Source organism: Nymphaea colorata, chromosome 7 (assembly GCF_008831285.2).
Source record: "Nymphaea colorata isolate Beijing-Zhang1983 chromosome 7, ASM883128v2, whole genome shotgun sequence".
Classification (NCBI taxonomy): Eukaryota; Viridiplantae; Streptophyta; class Magnoliopsida; order Nymphaeales; family Nymphaeaceae; genus Nymphaea; species Nymphaea colorata.
In genome coordinates, this window is record NC_045144.1 from 12,618,774 (window position 1) to 12,646,412 (window position 27,639).

The 27,639-nt window shown below is 40.4% G+C and overlaps 1 protein-coding gene across 1 annotated transcript in view; it reads left to right on the forward strand.

Moving 5' to 3' along the window:
- Window positions 1–27,639, forward strand: part of LOC116257010 (vacuolar sorting protein 39) — a 54,826-nt gene that overhangs the window by 4,705 nt on the left and 22,482 nt on the right. Inside the window, 4 exon segments of the mRNA XM_031633596.2 lie at window positions 3,738–3,869; window positions 3,987–4,130; window positions 6,266–6,378; window positions 25,899–26,343. Coding sequence (XP_031489456.1) covers window positions 3,738–3,869; window positions 3,987–4,130; window positions 6,266–6,378; window positions 25,899–26,343 — 834 coding nt within the window.

Sequence of the window (27,639 nt, forward strand, 5' to 3'; positions counted from 1 at the left end):
ACGAAATGAAACGAAACGAAAACATGTTTAAGGGTTTCGAAAATTTTAACGTTAAAATTGTTTAAAACATTAAAATGTAAAAATCGTTAAAATTAAAATAGGGCAATTTTGGACTCGGTCAACTTTGACCGAGTCTGAAAAAGGTCGAAAATGACCTTGGGTACGTTGACCATACCTGGTGCGGTCAACACCGCACCGTACCCGCACCGGTACCGGTGTCGTACCGGTTCCGTGCGGGTACTCCTCCTTAAGAAGAGTACTCGTGTGGCAGAGATTGATACAGTTAATTAACTATATAATAATATATATATTTGTATATATATATATATTATATATACACATGTCTAGATATATATATCCTCGCCACACCCGCACCTAAATCTTTTTGAAAATTGCTGCGTTTACAACCACACCTGCGTCTGCACCAGAACCCAAAGCCCTGCACCCATGTGACATCGGTTGATAATTATATTCTTATGGGGTTGATGGCTTAAAAAATTATATGTAGAATTATTTTTCTTGAAAATAATCATACAGAAAAAATTGCTCAAAAACATATAATTTAGAAACTAAATCATTTTCTTTATAAATATGATTGGCAGTTTAGGATAACTTAAAAATGGAGTCTAAAAATAACAAAAAGTATCCCCTTCTCTCTTGCTCTCCGTATGCAAACACACGCATCTACACACTTTTATTTAAGCTTGCTCTCATATGTGTGTGTGGTGTATGTATTTTATTAATGAAATTTGAGTAGAAGGCAGTTTTGGAAAAAGGGAACTGCAGTTACGACTTTTCAGAAAAGCCTTCAGCAAGTATATAGCTTCGAAGTGTTTTGTTAGACGTTTAAATTTTTGAGATAAAATTTCCCCTTCAACAACACATTAGATGTATCTACATAATAAACTCAACAAGCTATTTGATTTTCCTTGTAAAATAGAGCAAAGTGGACATCTAGAGAGAAAATGAAAATTATGTCTTGAGTACATCAGTCACATCAATCTCTCTCTCTCTCTCTTTTTCCCTCCCTCTCTCTGACTAGCAAACAAAAATCGGAGGAGCAGCTCTATGTTTTTCCAGCATATTTCCTGCAAGCTGCAACTTCTACATAGTGGTTGCTGAAGATACGCCTATCATGACTTGAAGGTGTTATTTTGGCACCATTTTGACTGCTTTTGGGAGAATTTCACTCAGGTTCAGTCTGCAAGAACATTAATTCTCTATAGAGTATGGTCAGTGACCTGAGTGCATGGTTTCTTGTGTGGTCTAAGGCACAATCAAATCTCTGACCTCATTCCAGTGAGACTATCCATTAGTTTGTTCATTGCTTTGTCAGAATTCTAGGTATCTGTGTCAAAGACAACCTCTTCATCAACCGGACATTCACAACTTTGTCAGGATGTATTTGCTAACTTAGTCCCTAGTCCCTGCATCCCTCTCTTTAACCTTATTCAAGTTTCATGATTTCATCACACTAGTTGTGGTACGAACAGGTCTGAGCATTTGTGCATTTCTTCATTTCAGTCCATCTTCATTTGTGTGTCAGTTCAAACCAGCGTCGCAGATATCAAGATATTTTCGAAAATATCACGATATTAACGTCAAAAATCAGAAAAACGAAAAAAAGAAAAAAATCGCGATGTTTGAAAAAATCGGGGAAAAATATTTATCGCGTTTTTTTCATGATTTTTTGCAATTTCTTAATTTTTTTATTTTTAGCATTGATATTATCATGGATTTAAATATAAACTTAAACTAAATTATTTTCATAATTTTTATTATCATTAAAACACTTCATTTTATCACTTTTAGTTTATATAGTTTTATTCATGTTTTCCTATTAGTTTCTCATTTCTTTCATTTATACCTAATTTTTTTATTTTTAAAAATTTCCAAATTTTTCCCTAGATTTTTCCAAACAAAAAAGACAACTTTGCCGTTAAAAACCCGAGAAAAATCTCGTCGATAAAAACCCGAGAATGATATTTGTGACACTGGTTCAAACTCCTAGTGCAAGAGACTGCTATTGCACTGCTGGCGCTTACTATAACTTTTGCAAATGAGTTTGCTGCATGCATTGTAGTTGTCATTGCTCTCAAGGCCGCAACATTTAGCTTCCTCTAGTTTCCATTCGTAGTAACATGGTGGGGCCAATCAAGACTTTCACCAATTACTCTCACTCAATGCCCTTTAGTCCCATTACTCATAAACTGGCTTGATTCAACGATGTTGTACAAATCAATTTCGATAGAACCTTTCTTCCATTCTCAGCATTTCGTGTTGGCTCCATTTTGGTTCCATTATTCCCATTCATGCAATAGGCCCTGCCCTCCACCTTCTACATTTATTTCCTTCTATAAGCTCAAGGCTAACTGCCTCGCTTACCCTTCCTTGGCTGACATTTCCTCTTCCCAAGTTGTAGCTAGCTCCATCCATCCCATCTTTTCTTACCCTTCTTGTCTTTTCACCCAAGGGCAGGTCAGTTGCCTCCCTCCTTTGCATGCCTAAAAGTCATGCACAAGCTTCTTTTTCGATCCTGCCAGTACGCCAGTTACCAACAAATTAAACGGCTTTTTCCCTCCTATCCTTTTTTTCACAATGTTACATTTGCTTCTTCTTTTCCCTTTCCTGATGTGCAACACTTCCCTTTAGATGCCTTCTCATCTCCCCTTGCCGCATCATCCTCTTTCTCCCTCTCCCTATTCATTCAGTCCACTTTCGTTTGCTTGTCAACATTGATTTTGGCTTTTAGGCGTTACCTTCTTTTGTTCTTCCATCAACTTTTCATTGCCTAAACCCTCATGCCGTATGATATCTCCTATTCCCATAGCGTACCTGCCCTATCTCCTCCACTTCCAAGTGCATGTCCTTGTTTGCTTTACCATAACTTTTTGCTCTAGGAAGAGGATGGCCTCACTACTGTTACTGCCAACTTCAGTTTTTTTAAAAGCCAGTCCACATACGACTATCAATTGAGCACCTGATGACTGTTATACTCCTCCATAGCGCACGACATAGGCTTCTCCACGAAAACTACTCCAGACGACATCCACGAATAGCTTTCATACCCATGATCAGCAGATCGATTCTACTCCACACGATCCACTTGAGGATTTGATCACGCTTTCCACATAGGCGTGATCAGGTCCTCCTCCACACAGCATGATTCCCTTACCGCCTCCTTGCTGGTGGATTAAGAGAAAGAAGACGAGACAGAGAAGAAGAGGGAGGGGTAGAAGGAAGGGAGTTGCTGGAAAAAAAAGGGTTGCCGCAAAACTTACTTGGCTGCCGGCGTTAGGGAAACCTTTGCTCTGATACCATGTTACGACCAGAGAGAGAGAGTGTAAAAACTTTTTATTAACTTTACCCTAATCTCAAAGTTAAAAGAGATAAGGGCTGGCAGTAACAAAAATTACAATATCAGTCCAAGTAAACTAAGATAATCTTTAAAAATGCACTCTAACTTCCTAATATTGTAGAAAGACTCTAGACAACAGTTAAAGATATTTGACAGAAATAAAAGCGGAAGTGACACTGATGTATTTATGCTGAGGTCCTGGGAACATATGTTTAACATTTCACGTAAAAAAATTTTCATATTGTTTGAACAATGTGGGTTCATATTTTTGTTTCTGTTTTTCTTGGCAACTTAACTTGCAATTATTTCTAAGAGTAAAACTGCATAAGCACCAAATTTTACTGTGTTAAAGTTAGTAAGTGGTCTTTACAACATGCAGGATAATATTGGAGTTTTTGTCGACCAAAATGGCAAGCTATTGCAAGAGGGTCGTATATGTTGGTCAGAGCCACCAGGATCTGTGACCATCCAAGTGCCGTATGCTATAGGCCATTTGCCAAGGCATATTGAGGTATAGTGATATGTTGTAACAAATTGGCCAAAGAAATAGCCACATGCCATGTTATTCCTTTTCCATGATCTTCATGTGGAAAATTGTTAAGACTTTGGTTAAGATATTGTCTTGCAGATTCGTTCTCTCCGCGTGCCTTATCAGTTGGTGCAAACTATTGCCCTCAGAGAAATCCGTCATCTTTTATCAGCTGATGGTTTTGTAGTAGCAGCATTAGACACTTCTGTTTATGGGTTATTACCCGTTCCTCTTGGTGCCCAGGTATTTATGTGTAATGTGTTCAAAATATGTGCGTTGATAACAGGGCTGAACATCTTTCTCTACAACCGTGTGTTGCTGAATGCTGTTATTACTTCCAACTTTTCTACTTTATTTTCCTTGATATTTTTTTCAGGTTCATTTGTTAGCTCATTTGTTTTAACCATTGTCACATATATCACTTCTTTTATGAAAAAATCCAATATTTATGTTCAAAATGATTAAAACAAAAAAAGGGAAAAACATATGTTTTAATGAAAAAAATGCTGAACTAAATTCAACATGTGCTTTTTTGTCATTTTATCACATTTTTTTCATGTTATTTTTACACTATTTGAGTTTTAAAGGCTAAAGGTTAAGTTGAATGATTAATCTTCATTTCTATCGTTTCGAAAGCATCATTTTATCTAGTTAGTTTTTTATGTTTTCAGTTTCTCATATATTTTGTTTTTATCTAATGTTTTGGATTTTAGTTTCTTAAAAAATTGCGGAAATTTACCCGAGAAAAACAATTGTGCAGAAGAATATCTGAGAAAATCTTTGCCACTTAAAACACGAGAAGAATATTTCTGACAGTGGTTTTAACTATTATAAGTGACTGATGTTCATGTAAATTATTAAAAATCTCCTGATATTGTTAATATAAAAAATCAGGACAACTATATTAAACTAGAAAACGAGCAATGCAAGAGAACAAAGGTGCATATAAACCATTTATGTCTAACAGCCAAAAGTTTACTTGTTTATATAAGTTTATCTGGCAATAAATTAATAGTTATCTCCCAAGAAGTCCTTGGAGCTCACAAACAAAACCAAGAAGACTAATAAATAGAGAATTACTGAACAAATATTTTTAATAATTCTATCATTATAAAAAAGTTCCTAAAAATTAGATGTAACCTTGCCTTCCTATCCTTAGCCTCACTCACAAGTATGGTAAGTTCTCACCACTTAAAGGGGTAATATGTAATAAGATGAAAACAACTACCCTTCTCAATGTGGAAAGAGTTACATGACATCGAAAATTAAGCAATTCAATACCGCATCTGTAGTAGTGCAACTTGTTCAATTATAAACAGCTATCAATTGCAACAGCCAATTGCAAAAGGAGAGAAGAAGATGCTCTGAAGGGCTGCATCAATCAATTGAAAACTCAACCCTAATTCCTAATGACTCCTAATCACATTTACAAGATGGACGATAATGCCCCCCATTACATAACAAGAGGTACATGTAATTAATGAAACAATTTGGCACATGTTAAATTGGACATGCAGCCCTATGCTGGATGTGTCTGGATCTTGATCCAGATCCAGACACGATCTTATGTTTTAACAGAAAGTTCATCTTGACAAGTATACCTTATAAGAGGTGGGCATTTACACGAACACCAATACGTATATCATATGGATTGGACTGGGTCCATATCTAATATGAACATAAATAAGAACAATGAAGATAAATGTATATACACACTTCTTAACAAGTATATTGCAGGATGTGAATGTAATCTTTCTGCACAGTGCAAACAAAGGTCTTTGCAATTGATTCTCTCATTGATCTCTCATATAGCACCTTATCTATCTATATATTTCGGCAGAAGGTAATAACTCTTTGGAATTTAGAGATGGCCTTATGCTAATTTTCTAAAGTATTGACAAGTTGAATATCAATTGCAAGCATTATACAAATTTGTGGCCAAACAAGGATTCAAAATATAAGCTGATTTTGACTAACAGAGCTGAATTTTGACAAGTTTTAGGCCTCTAACAACCATGATGAATAAAAAATTGGACCACTAAGGCAAAAAGTTCTAAGTAGATAAAGATGCACTACTGACAGGTTTAAGGCAGCATGTATAAAATCATAAAACTAGGTTTATAAAGAGTAGAATGTACAAATCATTAGGTTTAAATGCTCTATTGGAACTGTTGTTTTTCCATGTGGATCTGCATTTAATTTTTCTCTCGACAAGAGAGAGAGAGAGAGAGAGAGAGAGAGAGAGAGAGAGATCCTCCTCAAAGAGGTGCTGTTTCAGTAGAAATGTGTTTGGAGTCTTGTTATTTTCTGTAGCGAATTTTATCTCCACTTTATGTTGGTGCAACTTGAAAAGTAACTGTAGGTTCCCTCAACTACAGATAGTGCAGTTAGCAGCATCAGGGAACTTTGAGGAGGCACTGGCTTTATGTAAACAACTTCCTCCTGAGGATTCAACTATGATAGCTTCCAAGGAAAGGAGCATTCATCTCAGGCAATTTCACTGTTCTCAAATTTTATATTTCATTACCGCATCTTACTGATTTTGCTAATTCTAGACCTTTTGTCTCTTGATTCCTGGAGCTGATATTTATGTCTCTATCCGAGCTGGTTTCATGTAGCAGGTGCAAGTTAGTTTCGATCTTGTATTGAGCCTCGCTATTCATGTTGATATATTGTTAGCAGTCGATGTTGGTAAAATGGCTAATAAAAGTATTAAATGAATTCATTTGTATAAAATTGCAGCTAGTAGAAAATATCATGAGTGGCTGAAGTTCGATGAGGACGTAGAGGACTTTGGGAGGGCTGAGGTTGGATTTGACATTTATATGACAGCAATTACATACTTTTGCAGCAGAGTTGCTCTGATGCACTCTATGCTTCAGGTCTATACTGGCGCTACAGAGGTTAGGCTTAACATCTAAAAGATGGTCAACTACCTAAGTTTTGCAACTCTTCAATTAAGTCACATATCCTTCCAGCTTGAATCTGCCTTGCATGCACCAACAATGAAAATCAAATGGGTTCGGTGCAGTCAGACCTAACCTCTTCCATCAAATGCGTAGGTGCGCGCTAGAGTAAGCCTGATTCTCACCAGCCCATATTTGTCAGAAACCAGGTTCATTCTGCCACGGCACTGTCTATCTCATAAAATTTAACATCAAATGCGTAGGTGCGCACTAGAGTAAGCCTGATTCTCACCAGCCCATATTTGTCAGAAACCAGGTTCATTCTGCCACGGTACTGTCTATCTCATAAAATTTAAGTAAATTTATGAGAGGAATTGAAGAAAGGTTAAGGAAGTATGTCGAGTCTCCCTCTCTCTTTCTCTTCTGAACAGATATATCTCTCCCCTCTTGTATGCTATTTCTCCCTCCCTCAAGCCATTGCTCCATGGTGATCTCTCTCTCTCTCTCTCTATCTCTCTCTAGCAGACCTAGCTGTTGCAGGCCTACACATTGCTAGATCTGCTTAATGCAAACAGACCTCATGGTTGCCTACTGCTCCATGACTGGTTTTATCCTATGTCAACCAAACCTGGCTGCTGACCAATGCAAACTTGGACATGGCAATCATTTTTACTTAATGTAAACAGACTTGGGCTTTGGCAAGATCTATTCAGGCTTGGCGCCCTAGGTTTTCTTACTTTTGTGGAATGCAGTGCTTGTCATATCCAGGACTTCCTTCATGCCGTCGTGTTTTGTTCTTGGTTTTCTTTTCCCTGGTGATTGATTCCGTAAATCATGTTTGTTTATATACACATGTGTGTATGTGACTGTGTGTTTGTGTCCATATATGTGTATATTTATGTATGTGCACACACACTTTATACATTATAGCGTTTTGCATGTTTGTGGGGGTATGCATTTGAAATTCAGATTATGTTATGCAAGAAAATAACAGTTCAAACTGGTTGCTAACTGATAACATACACAGGGGTAACTTATGATTCAAACAAGTACAAAATATCTTCACATTCTGTAATGTGGGCTGCAGTTCCCTCTTTCTACAGAAACCTCCTTCCAGTTATGATACACAGCAACATAAGTGCCTTGCAGCAAAAGATATGAATACAAATATTAAGAATTGTAGGCGATACATCCCAATATCTATATCCACACAAATGTGCTATGCAACTAATTACATATTGTGATATCCTTCCACTAGTTTAGTTTGTCTGTCATGATAACTTGCTTTTAAGAATCTGATTTTTTGTCTCACTATATGTGGCCTTCTTAAATGTCTACCTCATACTTGATCAAATGCAGGTTGATTTCAATATGTTTTTTTTTTTCACCGTTCTGCTTGAGTTCGAGAAAATTTTGGTGGCACTTATGGCCATAAAATGAATTATGAAATAGATTTTGGCAAAAATTTGCCAGATTTGACTGAGAGTTGTTTTATCAAAGTCAACTCGGAGGTGACAGAACTAAGCAATCGCACGGTATTCAGCTTAGGTGCTTGATTCTGATTATTTTTTGTTTTTTCCTTCTCCATGAAATTAAATTTCCACCAATGAATATGTAATAAGTACACTGGCCTTTTAATTAGTGTCTTCAACCCTGTCTGCATTAGAGTATGCTTTCCTAATCAACATATTTTTTTTTTGTTTTCTTTTTTCATATAACAATTACCAAGCCATTTGTCTAGTGCCCTTTAAATGTTTCAATACTCTTGATGATCTTCATGTGAACAGTTCCGAGTTTGTGCATTAATTGTGATTTGTGACTCTTGATGAACTACATAAACTATATTTAGATTGGGAAAAGTCAAATATTGAAGCATGTTAATTGTGCTTCAATTTTGGGTAGCATCTGTATATATTTCTTCACCATTACCACTTGAATTTTTTTATGTATAGGAGGTGCTGTCATTGGCTTGCAATGTATCATCCACTTTTAGCATGTAAATCAAGAGTTACGTTCAGTCATTGTGAGTTCATTTTTCCCCTCCTGTCAGTCTCAATTCCAAAGAATGTCTCAGCTTTCTTAGACCTTTCATTTGAAATACAGAAGACCTTTAGTCTCCTGAATAAATTCCTTCTGAATTCCTTTTGTGGACATATCATTTACATATATAAGAACTGCTGGGCAAGTTTTTCCCTTACAGATAAACAAGGATTAGTCAAGTTATGATTCTAAAAGTACATGCCTGTGAATTTCCTTGGGAATCGAAAGAGTGATAAGACCTTCAATCCATAAACACACATCTTCAATCTATGGAGCTGGTTTCTACATATTTGCATGCAAAAATGCATTTCTTACATCCATTTGGTCAAATTATCATAAGCAATAACTAATGGAAAGATGATTCAGATAGTACCACCATTTTATATGATTAAATGTTTTATCGGAGTTCAACTCATGCTCTTAAGTGAACCTTTTTGCAATTGGTCTTGCTTTTTATGTTTATACACTTTTATTAGGACTGCATTTTGTTTTGTAAATCCATTTAGAGCCGATTGCATTCTTATCTAGTGGGCTTCTCACAATTTCTCATTTTTGACGCACAGAACTTTTATTTCTTCACGTGTAGCTTCAGATCTAGGGCAAATTCGGTTGATGAAGAAATAAGAGATGACAAGATAAAGAAAAAAAACTAGGATGGATCTGATTAAGAATGAAATTATAACCAGAACAAAAAGAATGAAATCGAGAACAGATGTATAGGACTGAGTGAAAGCAATGACATGCCAGAACTGACACACAAGGCAGCAAAGATTTTACTCAGAAAAGAAAAACAATATATATATATATATATATATATATATATATATATATAGAGAGAGAGAGAGAGAGAGAGAGAGAGAGAGAGAGGTATCTATTTTCTATACGGACCTTGAGAATGCTTGTAAACATGCATATGTATTATCTTTCTATGAAGAATTTTCTTTAGGGCCTGTTTGCTGGGCAGGAAATACATTGTTCACCAAGAAAAAAATTCAAATTTTTAAAAAAATTTCCTCCCCATCTAACTAGGGAAGGAAAATACCGTTGGGCTTCTTTGTCTCCGACTCTTCACAGCAGCGCCTCAGCCTCCTCTTCTCTCATTCGCAACAGCTCTTCTACGGCAGGAACTGTGAGAATCTTCACTAAAACACCACCGAATCACGTCTCTCCGTCTGAAAATAAGGAGGATGGAGAATAGAGAATAGAAGAAAGCAATGAAGGGAAGAGAACCGTCGGCCAATGCAGCCACACGATGCTTGATCTCTGTTAAAGATACAAAAAGGGGTTTTCTGAAATATTAGGAAGTGAGGGAGGATCTCTTTAAATGTTTTGTTATTTTTAGTGGACTTCTCTTGTAATTTTCCCTAACCCTAATCTCTTAATAGAGATTAGGGTCACGTAATGAACTTCAACTTTTTGCCGCCTCTCTCTCTCTCTCGCAACATGGTATCAGAGCGGGTGTGGGCGTCGACGGCAGGGTGTGCTTTCCGGTGACCTTCTCCGGCGACCATCTTCTCCGGCGAACAGCCAAGTGAGTTCCTTTCTTTTTCGTCCTCTCTCTTGTCATCGCTACTCCTTATTCCCTCTTATCACCCAATAAGGAGACAGTGAGGGAATAGGGGTTGGGCGTGCCGTGTGAAGGAGGACCTGATCACGCCTATGGGAAGGCGTGATCAGATCCTCATATTGGTCGTATGAAGCAGACTATTGTGGATGTAGCGTGACGTGTGACGCTGTGGTTTGTGATGATCGTAAATACAATTTCGGGAAAGTCAGGCTGCGTGAGGTGTTGTGGATGCTTTGTGGAGTCTATATGCTGCTTATAAATTCAGTTTTTTGAATATGATCAGAATTTTTCTATAGATCGTGGATACAAATTCAGTAAAGTAAGGCTGCGTGAGGACTGCTGCTGATCCTTAGTACAAGTTTTTGTTTGATTTTGTGGATTTCTTTGACACGTGGACAGGAAGTTTTATGAGAACTAGCTGCTGTTATAAGTGGCAGCAGTCTTCAGTCGTTGGGAGCAGCAGTCTTCAGTCGTTGGGAGTTCATTCTTGTTTTTTTTGTCATCGGCTGAACCAGATCTGAAGTGACAGTAATTTCCTAGCCCTCTTTCTTTAAACGTTTGCGTCAATCTGGTCTTCTTTATTTACTATGGCTGAAAACAGTAAATCTAAAGGGTCTACTGACTACAAGATGGTTGGGAATTCATTCTCTTATGGAACCACGATGAAACTTAATGGCTCAAATTATGAAATATGGTCTAGGGTATTCATAATGTCGGTGGCTGGTCATAGGAAGAAATATATTCTTGAGGAGGATGAACCTATTGAGAAAAAAGGAATATATGCTGCGTGGGATGAAGATAATTATATTGTTATGTCTTGGATTATGAATAGTGTGGAATCTCATATAGCCCCAACTATTGCATATTATACCAAGGCCAAGGATATGTGGTCTTTCTTGAGAAAGACATACTCGCATGCCACTAATGTAATCAAAATCCTACAACTAGAAGAGGAGTTATGTAACATTCGACAAGGGGATCAGGACCTATCCCAATATTTTGCTACTTTGACTGCTGCATATGAACGGTTAAAGGCTCTTCGTCCACCTTGCCAGCATTGTTATGTATCACACGTTGAGACTGGTATGGTGGCGAAGTTTTATTTGGCCTATCTTCAGAATACTCTGTGGCAAAGTCTCAAATTCTAACAGGCAGTGAACTTTCAGATTTAGCAGACACGTATAATAGGCTGAGTCGTTTTGCAGCCACTTTTTCTCAGACTACGCATGACACACCAGTCTCTGCACTTGTGATATCAGGAGGACGGGGCCCTAGTTCTTTTGGAGGCACTAGGGGACGTGGTACAGGCCGTGGTGCTGGACGTGGCAGATTTCAGTGCTCTTATTGTGGCAAAATTGGTCATCTAGAGGATCGTTGTTGGGACAAACATCCTCACCTCAGGTCTAATGTTTCATCTGGACGTGGTGGAGGTAGAATCACCACAAGCAGAGGTCCTTCTTCATCCCAAGCAACTCATTCAAAGGCAACAATATCTATGGTTGAGTCTTCTACTGATCCTTCTATATCTATGTCATATTCTCTTAACCTAAGTAAGGATGAATATGATCGTGTTCTTGCTCAGAGGTCTGCCTCTACATCTACCAATGCCGCTGTTGTAGATTCAGCATTCTCTGTTGGTGCTCCTACTGCTGATCCAGGTATGACATGGATGATAGACTCGGGCGCTTCTAGACATTGTTGTAATCAACCACAAAATTTTTCATCATTTGTCAGATTTTCTACACCACAACATGTTAAGCTGGCTGATGGCAAGTTGTCCCCTGTTTTGGGTAGTGGTGATATTTACCTTCCATGTTTAGGCACTATTACACATGTGCTATATGCTCCTCAGTTTCCTGTTAATTTGATATCTGTGAAACAGCTAGCTATCGACTTACAATGTAAAGTCATTTTTGAATCTGACTCTTGTTCTTTTCAGGACTTACCAACTGGGAAGATGATTGGTGGCGGCCATGAGCGTGAGAGCCTTTATTTTTTGTCAATCCCAGTTGATGTTGCTGCATCTTCAGTCCCTTCCAAGCCTTCTCCCTTCCAATGGCATCTCAGATTGGGTCATCCTTCAGTACCAAAACTTCGTCGCATGTTTCCAGATATTCCTGCATCAGAGTCCTTCTTATGTGATGCCTGTCAGTTTGGCAAGCATACACGGAGCAGCTTTCCTTCGAGTCAGAGTCCGTCGAGTCAGAGTCCTTTTGATCTCATTCATGTGGATGTATGGGGTCCTAGTCGGGTTCCTTTTCGATCATGTTTTCGATATTATCTTGTTCTAGTTGATGATTTTACTAGAGTCAGTTGGGTTTTCTTGTTAAGGGAAAGATCTGAAGTCATATATATTCTTCAAAAATTTATCAAGGAAATAAAAACTCAGTTTGGACTCATTGTCAAAAATATTCGCACTGATAATGCTCTTGAATTCAAGTCTTCCATTCTACTTCAGTTTTATGCCGACCATGGAATTCGACCTCAATATACTTGTCCACATACGTCCCAACAGAATGGTGTAGCCGAACGCAAACATCGGCAACTCCTAAACGTAGCTCGTACCCTCATGTTACATTCTCACATGCCTGCCTATTTTTGGGGTGATGCTATTCTTACTGCGTGTTACCTCATTAATAGATTACCCTCTTCCTCCATTCAAGACCGTATTCCAATTCAAATTCTATATCCAGGGCATTCATTATTTCATTTACCTCCCAAAGTTTTTGGAGGCACTTGCTTTGCACATATCCTAGGCCCGAACAAAAGCAAACTTGCTGTCCAAGCCATCAAATGTATTTTTATTGGCTATTCAGCCAATCAAAAGGGATACAAGTGCTTTGATCCCTTGACCAAGAAAGACATTATCAGTGCGGATGTTACCTTCTTTGAGTCTCATCCTTATTTCCCTCCGTCAAGTCCCTCTTCATCTGAGATGCATGCACCTATACCTCTTCCTATTCCACTAGTGTCACTTGAGTCATTTCCATCATCTCAACCTAGGTCACATGAACGTTTTCTTGAGCCTCCGTTGGTTTACACTCGTCGTCTTGGTCCCTCTCTCAACCGTCCACCAGCATCGTCTCAAGAGGTAAACTCTACTGATAAGACTGACTCAGGTTTAAGTAATGACTATTCTGCAGCAGATCTCCCTATTGCTATTCGCAAGGGCAAGCGACAGTGTACCTTACATCCTATATCTAATTCTGTCTCTACTGCTCATCTGAGTACACGCTTAGTACAGTTTGATCAAGCTCTATCTAGTCATGTTATCCCGTCCTCGCACCATCACGCCCTGTTAGATCCACGTTGGTGACAAGCTATGCAGGAGGAAATGGATGCTCTTCTTTCTCGGGAGACTTGGGATTTGGTAGACCCCCCAACACGCTGTGATGTGGTTAGCTCACGATGGGTATTCACCATCAAGTATCATTCTGATGGGTCAGTTGAAAGGTTCAAGGCCCGTCTTGTCGCAAAAGGGTATACTCAGACTTATGGTGTTGACTTCTTTGAGACCTTTTCGCCTGTGGCCCGGTTGGGCACTATTCGCTTGATTATCTCTCTTGCTGTCCAACGAGAGTGGCCTCTTTTTCAATTGGATGTAAAAAATGCCTTTCTGTATGGAGGCCTTTCTGAAATCGTTTATATGCAGCAACCACTTGGTTTTGAGCGACAAGGGGAGTGTTCCAAGGTATGCAAGTTAAAGAAGGCTATTTATGGACTCAAACAGAGTCCCCGTGCATGGTTCCAAAAGCTTGCTGAAGTGTTATCTAAGTGTGGATTTCGCCGATCCCAGCTTGATCACTCATTGTTTATCAAGCGAGGCTCAACAGGACTTGTGATATTGATTGTCTACGTGAATGATATTGTTCTTACAGGGGAAAATGATCAAGAGATAGCTCAAACAAAGGAGTTTTTACAGCAACACTTTGTTACGAAAGACCTTGGACAACTTCGTTATTTTCTTGGTATTGAGGTGGCTCGTAGTAATAAAGGAGTTGTAGTGTCTCAAAGGAAATATGTTCTTGATCTTTTGCAGGAAACGGGACTATTGGGGGCTAAACCTGCCATACTTCCCATGAATCCTCGCATTCATATACATGATGATGACTCAGAGCCGTTTGACTCTAGATCTTACAGATCTCTGATAGGGAAACTGTTATATTTGACTCACTCGTCCCGACATTAGCTTTGCTGTTAATAAGTTGAGCCAATTCATGGAAAAACCCCGAAAAGTTCACTGGGATGCAGCTCTAATGATTGTAAGATACTTGAAATCAGCCCCGGGAAAGGGGCTATGGTTCAAGAAAGGAGAATGTGTTGACATCGAGGCGTATAGTGATGCTGATTATGCTGGATCTGTAGATGACAGGAAGTCTACTACCGGTTTTTGTGTCTTTGTGGGCGGTAATCTTATTTCCTGGAGGAGCAAGAAGCAGAATGTTGTGGCTTGTTCTAGTGCTGAGTCGGAATATAGGGCTATGGCTCAAACTGCGGCTGAAATGTCGTGGGTTAGATCACTACTTGTAGAGTTGGGTGTCTCAGTGAATCTCCCAATGAAGATGTATTGTGACAACAAGGCAGCTACATATATCGCTAACAATCCTGTCTTCCATGAGAGGACTAAACACATTGAAGTGGATTGCCACTATATTCGGGACTTAGTTCAAGGAGGAATTGTTAGCACTATTCATCTCTCCTCTGAAGATCAGGCTGCAGATATTCTCACTAAAGCTCTTCCCATAGGCGATTTCCTGAGATGTTGTAACAAGCTGAGCATGATTGATATATATGCTCCAGCTTGAGGGGGAGTGTTAAAGATACAAAAAGGGGTTTTCTGAAATATTAGGAAGTTAGGGAGGATCTCTTTAAATGTTTTGTTATTTTTAGTGGACTTCTCTTGTAATTTTCCCTAACCCTAATCTCTTAATAGAGATTAGGGTCACGTAACGAACTTCAACTTTTTGTCGCCTCTCTCTCTCTCTCGCAACAATCTCTATATTAAAACATAAACCTAATTAGGTTACAACAAAAAGAGGAATAAAACATGAAGTAATTACAAGAGATGCCACCACTTAGGCGTGAAGACATAAAAACAAAGTGGATCAGGTCTGAACATACCCGATCCCCTTACACTTATACGTACAGACTTAACAGCCCCCCTCAAGTTGTGCATGAGATTTGATCATGCACAACTTGTTTTTCAAATCCCAAAAATGCTGCCCTGTAAGACCTTTGGTGAAAAGATCTGCGATCTGTTCACTGGTGGATATATAAGTAGGCAAGATCTCGGCTTCTTCAACCTTCTGACGAATGAAGTGTTGATCAATCTCAATGTGCTTGGTACGATTATGCAAAATGGGGTTGAAGGCAATTTTGATGGCGCTTTGATTATCGCATAGCAATGAGGACTGAACAATAGGTAGATGAAGCTCTCCAAGCAAATGTCGTAACCATGATGCCTCAGCTGTCCCTGCAGCCATTGCTCTATACTCTGCCTCAGCTGTCCCTGCAGCCATTGCTCTATACGGTGCTTTTTACTGCTCCAACAAATGAGATTAGAATCAAGAAAAAGGCAGAAACCTGAAACTGAGCGTCGATCATCAGGATCTCCTGCCCAGTCTGCATCAGTATAAATATATATGCTATGTCCAAGAGAAACATTGGGACACTTTAGATCAATCCATCCCCAAGAGTAGCTTTGAGATACCGTAAGATCCGTTTAGCGGCATCCATATGTCCTTCTGTGGGTGCATGCATAAATTGAGAGATCTGATTTACAGCATAGACTATGTCTGGGCGGGTAAATGTAAGGTATTGTAACATACCAACAATGCTGCGATAGAAGGTAGGATTTGAATAGGCAGCGGTTCCATCAGAGGCAGCCAATTTAGTGTTTAGAACACTAGGAGTAGTTATGAGTTTGCAATTAATCATACCTACCCTGTCCAAAATATCAAGAGTATACTTATGCTGCGTAAGAGTCAATCGATCATTTGCCCTGTCAAGTTCAACACCCAAGAAGTATCGAAGTTCGCTGAGATCTTTCATCTTGAATTCTTGCTGCAGCAGATCCTTAACATAAGATATATGAGAAGAAGAATTCCTAGTTATAACAATATCATCTACATAGATAAGTAACCAAGTAGTAGCTTCTTCGGTATGATACATAAACAAGGAATGATCTAGAGAGCTTCGTAGAAAACCAACTTGTTGTATATGATGAGAAAATCGATCGAACCATGATCTAGAAGCTTGCTTCAGCCCATATAAAGACTTGTGTAACTTACAAACCCATTTTTGAGGATCATGAGTATTGTAGCCGGGAGGTTGCTCCATGTATACCTCTTCCTTAAGAATCCCATGAAGAAAAGCATTTTTGACATCTAACTGATAAAGAGGCCACCCATATGAGACTGCAAGAGAAATAATCACACGTATTGTGCCCATCTTGATAACCGGACTGAATGTTTCATCATAATCTTCCCCATATTGCTGTGTGAAACCGCGCGCCACAAGACGTGCTTTATGTCGATCAATGCTACCATCTGGCTTATATTTCAGTTTGTAGACCCATTTGGAGCCCACAACATTCTTATCAGTTGGACGAGGGACAATCTGCCAAGTCTGACACTCATGCAAGGCTGCCATTTCCTCATTCATAGCTTCAACCCAACATTTTTCCGTACTTGCATGGTGATAGGATTTTGGTTCGACCTTCTTGCTGACTTTTGTCATAAACAACTGAAAATCTAAAGAAAAGTTGTTATAACCTACCCACCGATCAATGGGATGTCGCACACGTTGGGACTGACGTGGGGCTGCAGTAGGAGCTGATCGCCTAGAGTACACAAGGCCTGAGAACCGACTATGTATAGGTGAATCATGGGGTTGTGAGGATGAGGGCATGCTGTCCAAGGAATCGCTCACAAGTGTCTCAGGCTCATTAACATCTTGCTCCTCGTGCTCAATCAAACGGTCAGCCCCTTGTCTTAGGATTTCAGCATGCCCTTGTCTTAGGATTTCAGCATGCAGCCAAGTATCATAAACCTCATTTTTATCATTTTTATCCTTGAGTGTCATGCAAGTAGCCTTGGGATCTTGTAACTTGTTTTCATCAAAAACAACATGCCGTGAAATATAAACACGCCCAGTTTTAGGGTTGTAAAATCTATAACCCTTGTAGTTTCTGCATACCCTATAAATCTGCACAAAATAGCACGATCTTGAAACTTGTTACGTAAGGAAACATCAACATGCACATAGCAAACACATCCAAAAACACGCAATTCCTCATAGCGTGGCTGCTCTTGATGTAATAAAAAATATGGGGATTTGCCATCAAGCAAAGCCAATGGCAGTCGATTTATAACATGGACAGCCGTATGAAAAGCCTCAGTCCACAATGTCATGGGTAAGTCTGTGTCATGCATCATGCTGAGCGCACTTTCAACAATATGTCTATGTTTCCGTTCAGCAATTCCATTTTGCTGAGGAGTATGTGGGCATGAAAGCTGTCTAGTGATCGCATTATCTAGTAGATAATCAGTAAATTCATTAGAAATAAATTCACCACCACCATCACATTGAAAATGCACAATATTACTGGAGTATTTATTTCAAACCAAGGCATGGAATTGAGTAAACAAATAGAAAACTTCAGATTTGTGTTTCATGAAGTGTATCCAAGTATGTCGGGAATATGAATCTATAAAAATGACATAGTACCTACTCCCAGAAGAAGAGGGAATTGGAGCAGGCTCCCAAACATCAGAATATATAGTGTCAAAAATCCTTGAAGCTCTTTTATTAATTGGCTGAAAAGGAAGGGCATGACTCTTACAACGATGACAACTCGAGCACATGCTGGGCTCACTGACTGAACTCAGACTGGACTTATCTAAGAGCCCGTCTGCAACAAGACTTCGAACAAAAGACTGACTACAATGAGCTAATCGACCATGCCAAATGGATGGCTTATTATACTCTGCGACATTGACTTCATTATGACTTGAAGAACATGAATCTAGAGGGTGAGGTTTGGACAGCTTTGGAGCTTCTTCAAGGACATACATATCTCCTTTGCGAGTGCCCTCAGCGATTGTCTTCTTGGTTTGAGCATCCTTGACATAAACAGAAGATGGTGTGAATTCAACAGAAGAGTGAGTATCATCAATAAGTTTGGACACTGAGATAATATTTTTCTTGACACTTGGAACAACAAGGACATTCTTTAATGGAATGGAAGCAACATAAGGGGGAACACTAGAGAGATTACCTGTGTCACCAGTAACGTGGGCTGCTGCTCCAGAGTCCACATACCACTTTCCTTGCTCATTTTGCTTCAAGTTAAGTTTGGATAAGGCTGTCATTAGAAGTTGCTGCACGTCTGCTGAAACCTTTGAAGTTGGATTTGATCCAGATGAGGATGGAGCTGACCCCACTGCTGTCCTGTTCTCGCGCCTTACCTGATTATTCTTGTTCTGAGGATTGTGCCAACACTCTGATTTTACATGCCTCTTCTTGTTGCAATAGAAGCATGTCAGAATTCTTCTAGATGTGGCAGAGGTAGTATTCATGCTTGGCGGTGTTGGGAGAATCCCTCTTCCTATGCCTGCCTGAGGAGTCCAAGAGCGAGTGCGATTTCCTGCAGTGCGTGAGTTCCTGTGATCAATACATTGTGGCTGTTGGAAGGAACTAGATTATGTCGTTGAACTCGACTAGCTTCATGTTGAAAAAGCTTGGCCTTCTTCAAAAGATGGGAGAACAGGTAAGACTTCCATGGCTGTGCAAAAAATATCAAATTCTGTTCCCAGTCCACTCAAGGCTTGTTGGACTTTGTCCTTGTCGCTGACGGGATGTCCAATTGCAGCAAGCTGATCACTAACACTCTTGATTTCATTCAAATACTCCAAAACTGTACGCGTCCCACGCTTGATATCCTGAAATTGCCTTCTTAATTGTAGAAAACGTGCTTCCGAGACTTGAGAATATATTGTGAAGGGTAGACCACAACTCTAGGGCAGTTAAATCAGCATCAATACCTCCGAAGACCTCTTCTGACTAGGTAGAAGTGATATAAGCAACAAGAGACTGGTCGTGAGCCAGCCAAACTTCATATTCGGGATTGCTCTCAGGAAGAGTTTCATATTCAAAACTGATTTTACTTCCAGCCGAAGCCCCAGCACCTTTATCTCCCACGACTGTCTTCTTTACTTCACGGTTAACATACATTGGAGGTGCTGGAGTAGTCCCATCGATGTGCCCATACAGTCTATGGCTATTGATAAATGGGACAATTTGACGTTTCCAAGTCAAATAATTACTATGGTTCAGTTTTTGAGAGAAAACTAGAAGATAGAAGAGAGGGAGCCGGTTGGTCCATGATTGAAAGAGAGGATTAGAGCAGATAATTTGGGCAGAATTTTAAAGGTCACGACAGAAATTAGGGCAAATTAGGGCAAAACGTGTGATTTAGGGCAAAAAACAGAATTTAGGGCAACAAAAATTAGGGCAAATCGTGGGATTAGGGGTAGAAACAGAGTTTGGAGATAACCACGGCAGAAAATAAGATTTAGGGCAGAATACTCCAAGCTGAAATCACTCACCGGAGGACGATGTAACCTGGCTCTGATACCATGTGAGAATCTTCACTAAAACACCACCGAATCACGTCTCTCCGTCTAAGGAGGATGGAGAATAGAGAATAGAAGAAAGCAATGAAGGGAAGAGAACCGTCGGCCAATGCAGCCACACGATGCTTGATCTCTATATTAAAACATAAACCTAATTAGGTTACAACAAAAAGAGGAATAAAACATGGAGTAATTACAAGAGATGCCACCACTTAGGCGTGAAGACATAAAACAAAGTGGATTGGGTCTGAACAGACCCGATCCCCTTACACTTATACGTACAGACTTAACAGGAACGGCAACTCTCCGTGGCTTCCGACTATTTGTAAAAGGAAGACGGTCATTATGAAGCCGGAGACGACAGCCTTAACACCCTCTTCTTGGGTTTTTGGCAACCCATAGTCATGACAAAGGGTTTCAATGCCAAGGGTTAGAAAAAAGAGGAAGCGAGTAAGAGAGAGAAAGAGACACAGAGAGACAGAGAGAAAGAGATAACTAAAAATCGCCGGCAATTATTGAGACCACCAGCCACTGGTTTTTCCAGTGATAAAGAAAAATAAAACCTAAAGAAAAAGAATAGATAAAAAACCCCTCATCTCGCTACCATTTCGTCAGTCGCCGGTGGTTGTTGTCACCCATTTCTTCCGTCACCAGTACCGAACTGTCAATCGCCAGTCTCCAGCCACAGTTCATCGGTCTCCAGCTGCAGGTCGTCGAACGCCGGAAGGTGAAGAAAGAACCATGGGGTGAAGATGAAGATGAAAAACGAAAGAAGGAAAACGTTGAACCCCTTTTATAAAAAAATTTCACTTCAGCCCCAGTTACTTTTCTTTATTTTTATTATTATGTGGCATCCTTTACCAAAATTAGTTAGATGCACCATGTTTTTAGTAAAAATTCCAAACTAACTAATGTCACGTTGATTGGAGTGAATGCATTCTTCGAACAGTGAAAATGCAGAGACACATTCACACACACATAAGAAGCTGAAAAAAATTTCCAATCCATCAAACTAAGAAATAAGTTTCAAGGAAATTTTTTTCTCATTCATTACACATACATCAAAATGAGAATTGGAAAGATTTTTCCCATTCCTTTATTCCTGGAAATTTATTTCCAGAATTTTTTTTCCAATTCCAAGTTTCCTATCCATCAAACGGCCCCTTAAGGATTTGTTGTGTGTGCAACAAAGAGCCTTTGTATCTAAATGTGAGGACTTTACGCTAAACAACACGCACACCAACTCTTGGTGAAAGCCCAACCTCCACTTCTTAACAGCGAAAATCTTATTCGTATTAGGGTTGTAGTCCCCTACTTAGTTTTATACAAGCATTAAGTGGGTTGGGTTAGGCTTTCTAATACCTTTCCCGACCCAAGTACTGGGTCCATTAACCGACCCATTAACCACACAATAAAACAGATGAAAGCACATGCTAAAGCAAATTACTAAGCTTAACAGACGCCTAACAAGTTGGCTCTGACCGACTCCTAACAAGTATTTCCCCCTTTGAGTAACACCTTGTCCACAAGGTGTGAATTCAGGGAAACGGTGCTGAATATCTTCTGCACTTTCCCAGGTAGCTGGTAAGTCCTCATAGCTGTTCCATTCAATGAGCCATTTCGTAATGATGCTGTTATTCTTTGTTACCTTTCGCGTGCCCAATCTGCGATAAGGGAACAAGGCTAGGAGGTCATGCAGAGCTGGTGATAAACTTAGCTCTTCAGCTGTGGGAGTTAGATAGCATGCTTTGACTTGGACACATGAAAAACAGGGTCGATCTGGCTGCCTGCTGGCAGCTGTAATTCATAAGCCAAAGTTCCCATTTTTCTTGTAATGAAGTAAGGGCCTACAAAACGAGATGCCAGCTTGACATTACCTCACCTCATATTTATTTTGTTGGCAGGTGTAGCAGTTTTTGATATGCTCGATGATGGCCTTTTTCATCTCTGGCCAATAGAATGTGCCCTTGATACGTCTATATGTTTTCTCTCTCCTTGCATGGCCTGCTGTCTTGGAATCAGATAGTGTTCCAACAAGTACTGTGGAATTTCTGTTTCTGGAGGAATGTAAATTTTATCCTGATAATACAGATAAGGATCTCCCCATGTAGACCTGTATGTCTGGACTAGGCTGTTATCTAGTCGCTCTCTTATCTTGTGCACAGATTCAGCCTGTTGATGGGCTTGTTTGATCCTCGTCCATAGATCAGCCTGCACCTGCGAGAAGGACAGCAACAAGTCTTTTGGTGGAGTGCCTAGGCGCGACTATCTGCTGATACATTCTCCTTCCCTCTTGTGAATTGGACTTCAAAATCGAGGTCCATGAGCTTGAGTAGCCCTCGCTGTAGGGTGGGAGCGGTATTAAGCCAAGAACATCTGATTGCTTTCTTCAGCAAAGCAATGGGTTCTAACTTCAAAACCAAATCAGCATATGAGCCAGAGTTAATGGCTATGGTACTAGCAGTTATGAAATGGATTTGGTCAGTTCAGTTAGAGGGGTTTCTAACCACCCGTATCCTTTGACGAATCTTCTGTAGTATCTTGCTAGACCCAAAAAGGACCTTAAGTTCTTAACTCTTTTACTGAACCAGGCGTCTTGCACTCCCTCACAGCATTCACCTTGTCGTCTTCCATTTGAACTCTCCCTTTGCTGATCACATGACCCAAATATGCAGTCTGATCTGTCCCGAATGCACATTTTGATTGCCTGGGATGTAGGTCATGCTGCTGCAGTGTAGGCAAAACCAGTTGCAATTGCTGGAATTGTTCATCCTCCTTGGGACTGTACACTAAGATATCATCGAAGCAGACAAGTACAAATCGACGAAGGTAAGGACTGAAAAGATCATTCATTAAGGACTGGAATGTGGCAGGAGCATTAGTTAGCCCAAAGGGCATCACCTTGAATTCATAATGTCCGTCGTAAGTCTGGAAGACAGTTTTGTCCACATCTTGAGGCGCCATCTTGATTTGATGGTAGCCTGCCCCTAAATCCAACTAGAAAAATACGCAGCTCCATGTAACTCATCTAGTAATTCTCCAATAAGTGTAATGGGATAGCGATGCTTTACCGTGATGGCATTTAATGCACGATAGTCGACGCAAAATCTCCACCCTCTATCTTTTTTCTAACCAGCAATGCGGGTGATGCAAAGGGGCTGCAGCTGGGTTGTATGATGCCTTCAGTAATCACCTCCTTCACCAAATCTTCTAGCAACTGTCGTTGGTGTGGATTGTATTGGTTGGGTCGTCTATTGACTGCTCCCGCCTCACCTTGGAGTTCGATGCGATGATCATAGGTTCTCTGTGGGGGCAGACCCTTGGGGGTTCAAAAACCTCCTTGAACTCCTTCAATATCACCTACAATTGTTCGTGACAAACGTATCCCTGCTCCTCCAGCTTTCGATTTGTCTCTTCGTGCTGCTTGACTGCAGTCATCAACAACATAAGGGAGGTCATCGGGCCCTTCATCATCTTTGACACTTTCTGTTCACTCATATTTTTTCTAGGGACTGCTTCAAGAGTATGCCGCCCTTCCTTTGTTTGGCCAAAATGCATTCTCATCCCCACGAAGTCCCATACGACTTCACCTAGGCTGCGTAGCCACTGCACCCCTAACACCAGGTCTGCCCCTGCCATTGCCAATGTGAAGAGTTTCACCGGAAGCTTGTGGCCCTGGATTTCTAAGACCTCTTGGGCGCACCGGCCCCTACACTTCATTATGCCGCCATCTCCTACCACCACGTCAAATGCAAGCTGATTCTTTATGTGACAGCCCAAGGCCCCTTGCTGATTTCTCGCATATAAAATTATGGGTGGAGCCCATATCCACCAGTATACTCACCTTCTTGCCTCGCAGCTGACCCTCTATCCTCATCAACTGGGGAACTTCATCCCCTGCCAGCGCATGGAGAGAGATTTTAGGGGGACCCCCTTCGGTAACCTCTCCATCATTCTGCATGGTTGTTGATGGTTCGGTTCCTTCTTCGAACTCATCTGGCGGATCGTCGTCTTCTTCTTCCAGATACACATGAAGTTTTCGACAAGTGTGACCAGGTGTCCACAGTTGGTCACAGTGGAAGCAAATAATCTACGATGCTCCTCCTTGATCTGTTCCGGCATGAGGCGATGAACCACTTGACGACCCAATTTGTTCGACTTCTGAGTAGCCATCGGTGCTGCGACTGCCTCTATGCATAGGGTGGTCTGACGCTGGTTTCTCTCTAAGTATGGGATCCAACTGCCATAGATCAGTCTGCGCTGCTTTTCCTCCACCAGCTTTGCCAATTCAAAGCATTCCGACAGGTTTCTGGGCTTGGCCGCTTGGACCTCAATGTGCAGATCGTCTTGCAGTCCCCCCCACATACGCCCCAATCAGTGCATCTAAAGGCCACCCACGAACCATATTACTGAGGTCTTCAAAGCACTCCTGGTACTCCACCACAATGCCTTCTTGTCTGATTTTCGATAGTTCCACGTTGTAATCTAGGTATGTTGATGGACCAAACCGAGCTTTCATGGCATCGACCAGTCCTGTCCACGTCGTTCTCCCTTGCTGAGTGGCGAGCCATCTATACCGCCTGATGGCGACTCCTTCGAAGTGCACCGCAGCATGGCTGACCCTCTGTTCTCCTTCAATATTGTGGCAATCAAAAAATTGTTTTGCCTTGAAGATCCAACTTAAGGGATCCTCACCGGAGAAATGGGGAAAATCCATCTTGTGTTACTTCCATGGCGATGGACCCAGCCCTCTATCCCTGACTGCCGGTGAGGCCATCAGTGTGCCTCCTATTGCCAGCAGTGGAGGTGGATGCAGAGGCGAGATTGAAGATCGAGAAGAAGATGGAGGAGGGGGAGCATTTAGATTGGGAGATTGCAACTCACTGTCAGCGGTCTCCGTGCGATTGGCATTGGTCGATCCTGTTTCTTTGCCTGACTTCAACATTTCTCGCATCAAGGACATCAACTAGGAATGCTTTGCCATGAACGTCTGCATCCATGCTTCAGCCTCCATATTCTGGTGTTCGACTGCCTGCAGATGACGATTCATAATCTCCGTTGTCTCCTCCAAGTGTTCTTGATGGGCTTCTACGGCAGCCATAACATCCTTCGAGGTCACCTTGCTGGACGCAGCCATAGTTCTAGCTCTGATACCAATGTGAGGACTTTACGCTAAACAGCACTCACGCACACCAACTCTCGGTGAAAGCCCAGGCTCCACTTCTTAACAGCGAAAATTTCATTCGTGTTAGGGTTGTAATCCCCTGCTTATATACAAGCATTAAGTGGGTTGGGTTAGGCTTTCTAATACCTTTCCCGACCCAAGTACTGGGTTCATTAACCGACCCATTAACCACACACTAAAACAAACGAAAGCACATACTAATGCAAATTACTAAGCTTAACAGACGCCTAACAAGGTGGCTTAGACTGACTCCTAACACTAAAATTGTCCCAGCATGAATGGTCTGGTTGCCTTAGCCTCCATGTGTTCTGCCTGGTTAAATTTGTCTTCTATTCCTCTAGGAAAGGACTGGCTGTTAAGACTCTCTTGGCTTCTTGTATGCCTTGGGCACACAAACACTTAGAAGAAGAAAAGTTACCTGTGATAGAGTGGTATACATGTATTCACATGCTTCTCCAATTTACACCTGTAATAGGCTTCTGCATCTTGCCTGCTCTGAGCTGTATGAAAGAAATTGAATATTATCTTGAAGTTTCATGTATAATTAATGGAGGAAGAAGTGAATTTCATTTGCTTACAAGTGTTTTGTTATCTGATGAATGAGCTGATCTAATCTATTTTGAACAAGTGATAGTCCAGGGAGTTGATTTATATGTCTCTAATTGTTCTCATAATCAGATACGGACATCACCTGTTTGATAGTGGAAACTATGAGGAAGCCATGGACCAGTTTGCAGCCTCTAAAGTGGATATCAATTCTGTTCTGTCTCTTTATCCATTTATACTTCTTCCAAAAGCACCGGATCTTCCTGAATCTGGGGGGCTGGAGTCACATTCCGATGCTTCACTTCTTTCTAGGATGCCATCTGATGTCTCAGATGACATGGAGGGAACATCTCCTTCAAGGATTCCAGAGACGCCAGTGGAATCTACTGATATAGCAGCATTGGAACAGAAGAAGATGAGCCATAATGCCCTTGTAGCTCTTATCAAGTTTTTGCAGAAAAAGAGAAACACTGTAATTGAGAAGGCTACTTCAGAAGGAACAGAAGAAGCAGTTGCAGATGCTGTGCAGGGTAGTATTGCTTCATCTGATTACTATCAGCCAACCCGTTTAAGAAAGGTAAGAGTTAGTCCAAAATAGTGTATATTATGCTTTTCCCTTTTTTGCATTGTCTTGGTTAAGTTACTTTCAGTTTTTCATCTGCCTCACAACCTTCTGTAAAATTGTTATTCGCTTGGTTTTTTGTACACGTTATTTAGTTCTGGAACAAAGCAGGAATCAAAGCAGGCACACAATTGTCCGTTAAGAGTCTAAGAATAGGTTAACATCTGCCCAGCCAGCTATCATTTGTTTTTCTCACTTCTTGGTAGGTCTTCACCTTCAGTTGTACTTGACAGTTCTCTTGAGCAAATATTAATAAATGAAGTTCATAATATGCATGAGTTCTGTAGATTATATGAGCTCTCTGGAGTCTAGGCTTTGGACTTTAAGCAAAAGTTGTCAGTTGTGATTTCTGGAAAATGAGGGTTACAAATGTTAAAGAACTTCATGCCTTCTGGATTACTGTAGGGAGAAGTTATGCTGTCAAAGGCCATCCGAAAATGTTAGTGATGCATCAAGAAAAAGCATATCGTGGCTTTGCACTCTCCCATGTAAATCTGTAGGTAGAGAACTGTGGCTTTGCAATATCCCGTATAAATCTGTCGTTAATAGTTAATACAGTAATCTGTTAGGCTGCCATTTCACCATTAGCATCAGTACCTCAAATTACTATGGTGATATATCCAACTTCTACTATTTATGCATTGAATGGTCATTGATGCTGTCCTCATTATATGGTTCCCTCTTCTATCCAGTGAATCTAATTTGCTTTGCTTATCACATTTCTTTGATCTTCTGAAGCTTGGTTGGTGTTATTGGTGTTGCTAATTTTTTTTCCATTGCCAACTTGTGGAGTTTATTTGTGACATCTCTTGTATCTGTTGGAAAACATTTACTTATTCTGTTGGATGGAAATTTTTGTCTCACAAATTTATGAGAAGGATAGAAGTAGTGTCATACAGTATCTAAGAGGATGATTCACACTACTCCCTGGAAATTATCGTTTGTTTTTAGAAGTGTTTAGTGAAGCATGGTAGCTCATGGCAAAAAAGAGAGGACAAGAGCATAAATTTGTGCAGCATGTCAGTTTGCAGTAGTGTCGGCTCATCTCTTCTGTGATTCTAAGAGGAAACAACATCATTAAATTTGACTAAATTCAAAAGTATTAATTCATTATGGTGTCTCATCATGTCATGTGGATCTATGTGCATGTGAAACCAATGCACATGCATGTGGTTGATATTTTTTTTATAATGTTTTCATCATTGGATTGTGGATCCGGACATAGTCTTCAGTCAGAATATGCTCGTATGT